Source organism: Vigna radiata, chromosome 2, assembly GCF_000741045.1.
Source record: "Vigna radiata var. radiata cultivar VC1973A chromosome 2, Vradiata_ver6, whole genome shotgun sequence".
NCBI classification, from domain to species: Eukaryota; Viridiplantae; Streptophyta; class Magnoliopsida; order Fabales; family Fabaceae; genus Vigna; species Vigna radiata.
The window spans coordinates 19,088,237-19,099,091 of record NC_028352.1 but is presented as its reverse complement, the minus strand read 5'-3'; the positions used below and the strand labels follow the sequence as shown (position 1 = coordinate 19,099,091).

At 39.5% G+C, this 10,855-nt stretch overlaps 1 protein-coding gene and 1 pseudogene across 1 annotated transcript; both read left to right on the top strand.

Moving 5' to 3' along the window:
- Nucleotides 1–5,729: 5,729 nt before the first annotated feature.
- On the top strand, nucleotides 5,730–8,181 carry LOC106752990 (putative pentatricopeptide repeat-containing protein At3g15930). Its single transcript, XM_014634775.2, has one exon. The coding sequence runs from the start codon at nucleotides 5,805–5,807 to the stop codon at nucleotides 7,695–7,697; it is 1,893 nt and encodes a 630-aa protein (XP_014490261.1). The 5' UTR covers nucleotides 5,730–5,804; the 3' UTR covers nucleotides 7,698–8,181.
- On the top strand, nucleotides 7,886–9,209 carry LOC106752981 (annotated as a pseudogene).
- Nucleotides 9,210–10,855: the final 1,646 nt, after the last annotated feature.

Here is a 10,855-nt window from a genome sequence, read left to right as displayed (position 1 = left end):
AAAAAAAATGGAAGGAAAACTTGGCTCATTATATTGAGCACGTGAACGTCCATGGAGGATGGTTTCCACTTGGTTTTCTCATTTTCAGGGTTACGATACTATGCATGGTTCTTATTTATTTTTCCACTTTGCATGGGTTTAGGCACACATTTTCTTAGCCTTAGGAAGCTTGTAAGAGACCTTTGAATCCATTGGGAAGGTTAACCATTTCATGAGAATTGTAGGCTAAATAAATGAATATTATGGGAGCACTTTAACACACTTTAAAACTATCATTTATACTCATTAAAGTAGAGTTAGAATCTGAAATGGGTTGTGTAGGATGACCTTGGGAATACCCTTGAGTGGTTGGTTAAGGGTTAGTAAGGTGTAGAGTTAATTCCATTTAAGTGTGAAAGTTTAAGTTTGTGAGGTTATAATTCAAGCACTTTGGAAATGAAACATGGAGAGAGAGAGCCGTGAGATTGAGAGGAGAGATACACTTCATTGTAGAACAACCAAGTTGGTGAGAGAAAAGGAAGAGCCACCCAACCTTGGTGTCTTAGCCATGACTTAAAGGAAGCTTGGTGTGTCTAGTGAAGGGAGGAAACATAAGAACTTTGGAAGATAGCTTGGAACTAGAGGTAAGGGGTTTAACTTGGGACATAATATGGTGTATGATGGGTAGAAGGTAACATGATAATGTCGATGCATGCTTCCTTTCTTTTGTGTTGAGATTAAAGTTAATATGTTGATGCATGCTCTCTCTTTTTGTGTTTAGTTTCATGTGTTGTTGTATGAAGAATGATTATTTTCATGCATTTTCAAAATGGGGTTGTGAAGGGGTATACTTTGGGTTGTATATATATAGTGATTTTCGTTCTTTTTTTTGTAGTTATGGGTATACTTTGAACTTTATATGTTGGATTTTCAAAAAGTATTAATGTTAAAATGGGTATACATGTTTTGGGCACTATGGGGTGATGTATGTGTATGAAAAAGTTTTATGGGTACACTTAAAATCATATTATATTGTGTACATCTTGTTTCCATATTACCATGTATGAATTATAGTATTTTGTGGGATGCTTATCTACACTCTTTGACCAAGAGTGTGGGTAGGATGGTATTGAGAGTTTGAGGGTTCTCTTCCATTGTTGGAAGAGAAAAAGTGAGTCATGGGTTTGAGAAGAGATAATTTGAGACTTTGGTAAGTTGGGGTACATGGGGTTGATGAAAAACAGTGAAAAAAGAATGGAATTTTTGGTGTCTTGTGTGGAAGAAGAACATGAAGAAAGAAGAATGGAAGTGGAAGGTGGAGATGAGCACATTACAACTCACTTAAAAGAGGCAAAGGAAAAGGTAGAAGACTTGGAGTTAGAGTGGAGATGCATGGAATTTTCGTAAAGATGGTTGAAAAAAAAATGAAGAAGACGTGACGTGAAGCAAGAAGAAGAAAAGGAAGAATGGGATGATGTGGGTATGTTGGTTACGTGAATGTATGTAGAGAGTGAAGAGGGAAAAATAAAAGTAAAAGAACATGTGTGTGTGGTTAACGTGAAAAGAAGAGATGGTAGTGAGAGATGAGTGTTTGAAAAGTCAAAATAAAATTAAAGAGTGTGTGAGATAGAAGTCTGGTGCAACATAAGTGTAGTGAGAGAGAGTGTATAGAAGACAAAAAAATAAAAGAGTGGTGTGTGAGATGGTGTGGGGCCGTGACATTTAATGTAGAAAAGAGAGAAGGAAAGAAAAGAGAACGAGAGGAGTGTGCATGGTAGTGTGCTACGTGAAGTGAAATAAAGTGGGAAGTGGAGTCATGGTTTTGTAAGAAAAGAGGAGTGAGGTGAGTTTTGGTTTAATTGAAAAAAAAAATGAATAAATAAATAAAAGAGAAAGATAGGAAGAAAGGAAGGTTACGTAAAAGTAGGAAAAAGGGAGAGAGAAAGAGAGGTTTTGTGAGAAGAGTTTATTTCAAGTGGGGTCCATGAGAGAAAAATAAAGGATCTTCTTAAAGTTAAAAATAGTTGTGGGGACCATTTGGGTTGGTAGATTTATGAGAGGGAGTGTATTTAAGATAAAAAGGGGTACATGAAAAAATGTGTTTTATTATGCGTTGTGATTTTAGTAAAAGACGGGTGCACTAGAAATATTGGTTCTAGTGGATGGAAGGGTGAGATTAATAATTTCACGGGGGTGCGCCAGTAGGAAAATAATTAAATTTATTTTATTATGAAAAATTTATTGATTCAATTATTTGAGTATTTTTAACTAATTGTTGGTCAATGAATTTTGTTGACTTTGTATATGCGAGTGATATGTGTATGGTTGTGATGGTGAAGTTGTGAAAGCAAGTGTTCTGTCATTTCCTTAGAATTCTTGTCGAACCGGTGGTGTTCGTATTGCGATACGATAGTGTGTTGAGACTGAGATTCGAGTGTCACCCTATCCTCGTGCGCGGGGACTAGAGAGGGTTTGATGTCTCGCCCAATGACTTCGGTTCGTGTAAGTATAGTGCTCGGTAGGTGCGCCTAACCGAAGTTTTTACTCGTAATTCCTAGAGAAGTCGGGGAGATAGGCCTTAAGTTGCGATGGAAGGCGGCTCGAATCGCCCTGTTTTGCGAAACAGGTTTGGTACGACAAAATTCAAGGAAACAACAAAAGTTTGTGTAAATGATTTGGGTTGTGAGTTTAATACTGTGATGTATTGTAATGTTATGACTATGATAGTATGGATGGGGATGATTTGAGTTATGAGTTAAATAATGAGATGTGTTGTGATGATATAATTATATTAGTCTGTATTGTGATGTTATGACTATTTTAGTCTGTGATGTGATGGTATGATGTTAAATCATATACTATGTTATGTTCTTAGTTACTCACTCTTTCCTTTTGTGGTTGTGGTTCCACCTGCAATGATCGTCCTTGGACGGGAGTGGATGGCGTTGCAGATAAGGCAGGGTTGGAGTAGCGTGACGAGAGATGTGACACACGGACACTGACGAGGCCGGGGAGTGATCGTCGGTGCAAGAGGCATGGTGCAGTGGGCACATACAAAGAGCGGCTCCTGGCAGGCTTTGAGTGGAAGGGGCACATGGACGAATTGAACACACATCGGAATGAGAGGGATCTGGAGATTGTATAGGTATGAGACTATACAATTGAAGGATAGCGTAAAGGAATTGATTTGGCTACTCATATCAACAAATGCATTTGTTTTTCGGTAGCCTAACTCATAAGAACTCCATGGTTAAGCGTGCTTGGCCTAGACTAATTATGGGATAGGTGACCTTCTGGGAAGTTTTCTCGGAAAGTGTGTGAGTGAGGACAAAACACACTAGAAAGCCTCGTGTTGATGTGTGGGGGCAGTCAACAGTCCTTGTAAGTTGCCGGGGCGTTACAAATGGTATCAGAGCCTAGCCTCTCCCAATACGGTGTGGTTCGAGGACGAACCAGACGGAAGCTGGTGGGCATGTGACACCCGGGCACTGACGAGGCCGGGGAGTGATCGCCGGTGCAAGAGGCATGGTGTAGGGGGCACAGACAAGGAGCGGCTCCTGGCAGGCTTTGAGTGGAAGGGGCACATGGACGAATTGAACACACACCGGAATGAGAGGGATCTGGAGATTGTATAGGTATGGGACTATACAATTGAAGGATAGCTTAAATGAATTGATTTGGCTACTCATATCAACAAATGCATTTGTTTTACGGTAGCCTAACTCATAAGAACTCCATGGTTAAGCGTGCTTGGCCTAGAGTAATTATGGGATGGGTGACCTTCCGGGAAGTTTTCTCGGAAAGTGTGTGAGTGAGGACAAAGCACACTGGAAAGGCTCGTGTTGATGTGTGGGGGCAGGCAACAGTCCCTGTAAGTTGTCGGGGCGTTACAAGAAATATGGGATTAGCTGTTGGGAATTTTATTATGTTTAAAGTATTTTTCTATACTTTTGAAAAATGGATTTTAATAATTATAAGTTTTGAATAATATATTGTAATACGTTCAAACGTTTGATGTTTTGTTTGTTTCCGTGATTTTATATAAATGTCATAAGCGACGACATTTAAATGAAAAATAAAATTGGCGTAAATTTTGGATTTTATTATTTCCAAGTGGCACTCCGTTAGGGGTGTTATAATAACCGTAGGGTTAGGGTGGCTTGCATGGGTGGCCAAGGGAAGTGCCCATGGCTAGCTTATTGTGGTTATTTGCCGTCACGCAAAATTTGGCAATTGAGGAAGATAATTGATACTCATAGTTGTAGTAGGCAACTTAATATTAAACTGATGAATGCTAAGTGGTTAAGTCAGGAAATAAATAGATTTTTAGTTGACAATCCTAATTTAAAGGTGAATGATATTTGTACTAAAGCATTAAGAAAATGGAATACTAATGTGTCAATATCCAAGGTAAGAAGGGCGAAGTTAATTGCCACAAGACAGGTTGAAGGAGATTTCAAAGAATAGTATAAAAGGGTGTACGACTATGGACATGAGTTTTTGAGGTGTAACCCAGGATCAACTGTGTAGATTAAAGTTGATTCTCATAATGGTGACCCAATCTTTCAAAGAATGTATGTTTGTCTGAAAGCTTTTAAAGATAGTTTCAAAAGCTGTAGGCGCATTATATGTTTAGATGGATGTTTCTTGAAAGGTGTTTACAAGGGGGAGTTGTTGACTGCTATTCGTAGGGACCCAAACGAGCAAATGCTACCCATTGCCTATGCAGTAGTAGAAGTGGAGAACAAAGACAGCTGGACATGGTTTTTGCAATTGTTAATTGAAGACCTCAGTGACAGTGAAGTATGTGGAGGGTGCACATGGATGTCAGACCAGCAGAAGGTATAATGAAGTACTTTTATTTAATGCTTTTGTATAGGATATGGTAATATTAATAAATTTAATTATTGAGGAGCTTCTGCCTCGGGCAGAACAAAGATACTGTGTGAGACACCTGTATGCAAACTTTAGGAAAAAGTTTGGTGGGCAGGTATTAAAACATCTGATGTGGAGGGCTACAACCAGCACATACCCCCAGGCTTGGGAGAGAGAAATGCTAAAAATTAAAGAAGTCAATATTGAAGCCTATAAATACCTCATAGGCATTGCCCCAAGGTAACCCCTTACCCATTATATGCACTTTAGTGTCACAGATGCATTGTAACCCATTTGAGAATTCTTTTGTGCAATAGGTTTTGGTCAAGATCACGCTTCACAGGTGAAGCAATGTGTGATACCCTAGATAACAATATCACTGAAGCTTTCAATAGTGTTCTTATACATGCAAGAGGAAAACCAATAATCACAATGATGGAGGATATTAGAGTGTATGTCATGAAAAGGTGGGCCATTCTTATTTCTCCATGAACACTTTCCAAACCTCAAAGACCAATTGGGTGGAAACCAAACCCTAACTCCTTTTACTTCTTAACCAAGTGAATTTTTTAAAATCACAAATTTACCCTTAGACGTTCTGAGTAAAAAGCAGCCACGTTGCACAAATGGCTCCACCTGTCAACTAAAACGTTAAATATTTAACTCTGTAACAAAAAAGGACTTGATTGTACACTTTTTTCACAAGTTGAGACAAAATTAAATTTTTCAAAAAAGGTAGGACGTACTTGAATATTCACCCCTGAAGAGGTACCAAAGCCTAAATAGAACAGATACCAGTATTATACATTATATAATTTCATAATTATGATTGGACATGGATGCTTAAAAATTTTATGACTAAAGCGTTTGGGAACAAAATTAAAGGTGATTTGTGAGTTGGGACTCTGATAGACGAAGATGCTGATTAGCAGGACAAGGTAGAGCAAAAAATGAGGAGTTTGAAAGGACTGTTAACTTCATGCAAAACCATTCACCAAGCTCTCCAAATCCAGGCCCAAGCGGTGGTCACAGGGCGCCACCGCGATCCTTTCCTCATGGCCCCACTCATCTCCTTCTTCGCCACCAACCACCTCCACCATTCTCACCTTCTCTTCTCCCAAATCCCCAACCCTGATCTCTTCCTCTTCAACTTCCTCATCAGAGCCTTCTCTCTCTCCGAAACCCCTCACCACGCCCTCTCTCTCTTCAGGTCAATGCTCTCTTCCTCCCCACCCGTCTCCCCGGACTCTTTCACCTTCCCATTCCTTCTCAAGTCCAGTGCCAAGCTATCGCTTCCAAATCTGGCTCTTCAGCTTTACTCTCACGTTATAAGAAGTGGGTTTGAGTCAAGTGTCTTTGTTGTAAACGCTCTTTTGCAGTTTTATTTTGTTCTCAGGGATGCCCCCAATGCGTGCAAGGTGTTCGATGAAAGTCCTGTGAGGGACCGCGTTTCATATAACACGATGCTTAATGGGCTTGTGCGTGCGGGTCGTGCTGATTGTTCTTTGAAGGTTTTTGGGGAAATGAGAGGGAATCGTGTCGAGGTTGATGAGTATACCTTCGTTGCCTTGTTGTCCGCTTGTTCGTCCTTGGAGGATAGTCGAATTGGGAGAGTGGTGCATGGCTTGGTATATAGGATATTGGGTTGTGAAAATGAGAATGAGTTGTTGATGAATGCTCTTGTTGATATGTATGCGAAATGTGGGTGCTTGGAGGTGGCTGAGAGAGTAGGGTGTTGTGGGCATGGGAAGTGTGGGGTTGCGGGTTGGACTTCTTTGGTAAGTGCATATGCTATGCGCGGAGAAGTTGAGGTTGCTAGAAGGTTGTTTGATCAAATGGGTGAAAGAGATGTGGTTTCTTGGACGGCCATGATTAGTGGTTACTGTCACTCTGGGTATTTTCAGGAAGCATTGGAGCTGTTTGTGATGTTGGAGGGTTTGGGGATGGAACCGGATGAGGTTGCTGTGGTTGCCGCTCTTGCGGCGTGTGCGCGGCTAGGGGGCCTTGAGTTGGGAAGAAGAATTCACCACAAGTATGATGGTCGAAGTTGGCAGCGTGGTACCCACGGGGGGTTCACTTGTGCTGTTGTGGACATGTATGCCAAGTGTGGAAGCATAGACACTGCTTTGGATGTGTTCAGGAGAGCAAGTGATGATATGAGAACTACTTTTCTCTATAATTCTATTTTGTCTGGCCTTGCTCATCATGGTCTTGGTGAACATGCTATGGCCGTATTTGAGGAGATGAGGTTGCTAGGTTTAAAACCGGATGAGGTCACATTTGTGGCACTTTTATGTGCTTGTGGGCATAATGGTTTGGTTGATGATGGCAAGAGGCTCTTTGAATCCATGCTGAGTGTGTATGGTGTCGGTCCTCACACGCAGCATTATGGTTGCATGGTTGACCTTCTTGGTAGGGCTGGGCGATTGGATGAAGCATATTGTTTGATTCAGAATATGCCGTTCAAGGCCAATGCTGTGATATGGAGATCACTGTTGAGTGCTAGCAAAATTCATGGGGATGTGGCATTGGCTAGACTTGCGAGCCATGAGCTTCTTGCGATGGAGCATGATCATGGAGCCCGTTATGTGATGCTATCTAATGTGCTAACTCTNGTGGAAAANCATGATGAAGCCGCAAGTGTGAGAAAGGCAATTGATGATGTTCGCATCCAGAAGCCACCTGGTTGGAGCTATGTGGAAATTAATGGAGGAGCCCTTCACAAGTTTCTGGCTGGCGACACGTCTCACCCAGAGGCCAAAGCAAGTGAGCTGATGCTCAGGAACATTGATATGGGACTTAAAACTACTGGGCATACTACTGGGCATGTTATCAGTGAATAAAAGGTGTTTGATGTAGATTAAGAACATTTATTTAGGTAAATAATTTAATTATTTCTTTATTTAATAAAATTATCAAATGAGAGCATATCTTCGGCTTAATGTGAAATTTTGTGAAACAAGTTAAAAAATAATAATTTTGAATATTTTTCATGAGAATCTTATAAACATTAGTTAAATAAAGTAATAAAATGAGTAAAAATTCACCACCTGGTTGGAGCTATGTGGGCACGCTTCGAAAGGTTTGGGTTGAAAGCTTCATTTTTAATATAAGCTAGGATGAGTTTGAAGCAAATGTGGAAATTAGATCAGTTTACTAATAATCGTTTTCATAACATGTTTAAAGCTTAATTGGAGTAAAATTCAGGTTTGGGTTTTATCGAAAGTAGCCAAAAGTGATCTATCGTAGAAACGAGAAATGTGTAAGCAAACTGGAGATCAAGAGCAGCAATAACAGCTGCAGCAGTATGATGGGGTTTTTGAAAGATAAAGGGTTTGATGACAACTGTGTGCAAGGAATTTTCCGACGGTGTAGGCGCCTTGAGGATGTGCATCAGAAAAGAGCGAGTGAGAATTGGGAGTATTTGAGAAGCATTGGCTTAAAGAAAGTAAGTTGCCCTCAATTGTTTCAAAATGCCCCAAAATTCTTGCGCTGCATCTTTATGACAAGATTATGCCCACGGTTGAGTGTCTCAGGACCCTGGGAACAAAACCAGATGAGGTTGCTACTACCATAGCCAAGTTCCCTCACATACTCTCAAACGGCGTGGAAGAGAACCTTTGTCCCCTTTTGGCTTTCTTTCAGGCTTTGGATATCCCTGAAAAGCATATTGGCAAAATGATACTGCTCAAATCTAGGCTTATGAGTTACAGCATTGAAACAAAGTTGACTGAAATTGTGAACTTTCTTTCTATCCTTGGTCTCAATATAGATGGAATGATTGCAAAAGTTATAGTCAAGGACCCCTATATTATGGGTTATAGTGTTGAGAAAAGACTCCGCCCTACTTCACAGTTCCTCAAGTCAATAGGTCTGAGTGAGCAGGATCTTCAAGCAGTAGCTGTGAACTTCCCAGCAATCTTGAGTAGAGATGTGAACAAGCTTTTGGTACCCAATTATGCGTATCTAAAGAGACGAGGATTTCAAGAAAGACAGTTAGTTGCTTTGGTGGTTGGTTTTCCTCCTACATTGATCAAGAGCATTCAGAATTCATTAGAACCAAGGTTCAAATTTTTAGTGGATGTGATGGGAAGACAAGTTGATAAAGTTGTTGTTTATGCTTATTTCATTCACCATGGCCTCAAGAGAAGAATAGAGCCACGGTACAAACTTCTAAAGGAGAGGAATTTAAATTGTAGCTTGAGTGAAATGTTGGATTGCAACAAGAAGTTCTTCATGAAGTTTGGTTTGTTAGAAGGACAAGCCTTGAGTAACTAGGTCTAATCCTTATTTTATTGATTTTCATAATTAGTTAAATAGTTTATTGGTATTTGTTTCTAATATGGCGTCCTATAACTTCCATAGATTTTTGTAATTCCATATATAAGCTTGTTCTTTTGTTCAAATTCATAATCTCTTCATACATTATATCTAAAATGAAAGGTTATCCTTTAGATCTATGATTGAGATATGTTTGCCTGGAATGGGTGGAATGGGTACTGAGGGTTCAACTGCCATCATATGCATCTGACTCACTAGATGAAAGAGCTTTTGTCATAGCTGCAAGGGACCATGGTTTTCAGTTTTCCACGAGGACATAGACAGGCATATCATTGAATTGCTTTGCATGAATTAGATTATGAAAGTGGAAAAAAAGGTTTACAGGTTGGCTAGCTCCTTTTACCACAATTTTCCTGTACTTATTACTTATCTGTCATATTTTGTTACCAAGGTTGGCCTAGCTGCCATGTTTTACACTTTGGTGGGTAAAATTGTCTCCTCAGATGTGAGATTATATAATTTTTATTTAGTTAGCTTCTTTGGTGGATAAAATTGTCTCCTCATACGTGAGAAAAGTAAATAAATGTAAAACAATATTACCAATTCTAAGCAAAATAATCTTTAAGTCTCTCAACAAAAGAAAATTCCACCAGAAATATTTTCTTCCTCCACCCTGATAAAACTTTTATTCCCCATTTTACTGCTGTTGCACCAGTCACATCTGCACCCATCCTCATCTTATTCTCCAATCTTTTTCCTACATCTACATTGTTGCATTTTCATCTTCACCCATTCATAGCCACTTTTATTTCATTTTTCTTCACATCCTTAGAGCTTGCTAAGACTCCGACAAGTGTACCAAATCGTATCTAGTAATATAAAATGGTATGACCAAGTATCGTTTTTCCAAGAAACTCACGACACTAAATAGTTGTGCTTTTGCTTAACCTGTTTCATACATTGTGAGTCATCACCTGTTTATTATCACATCATGCATCATCTCAACCTCAATCAACACACCAGAATCTCATAAAGCACTACTCATCACAAAATACAATTGAATCAAAGCAGTTCAATTCATCCAAGCAAAGCACAATAAAACTAAAATAAAATAAAACAAGAACAAAATAAAATTAAAAATGAAAAGTTCAGAAAACTGGGTTGCCTCCGAGCAAGTGCTTCTTTAACGTCACTAGCTTGACCCAATAAGTTCACGTCACATCTTTTATTTTGGTGTCATCCTTTCCTTTAGCACACCAACTGGTTTTCAGCAGCTTCCTGTTCACCTTTTTGGTTCTCCTTGAAGTCGGAGATTCAATCTTTATCAAACCATTAGCTCTGAGTTCTTTCACTACCGAAAGCTTTTTGTTGAATTATACAGGTAAGCCTGGTCTCAGTCCTTCACGTTCCTTCAGAAAATTTTGGTGAACACCTGCTCCTTTACTATCTTTCTCTTCTTCTTTCACCTGTGATAGAAAACACTTTTTACCTTTCTTGTTTGGTGTGATAGCTTTGGTACTAGTCCCGGGTGTATCTTTGTATGTAGCTTTAAGACTAGTTTTCTTCACTTGGAATTGTTGCTCAGTGTTGAAGGCTTTGAAAATCACCTCCTTTTCTTGGTCCTTGAGAGCTATAGTTCCTTCATCAACATTGATGATAACTTTGGCCGTCTTCATGAATGACCTTCCAAGAATAATAGGGATCTCCAAATTTTCTTCAA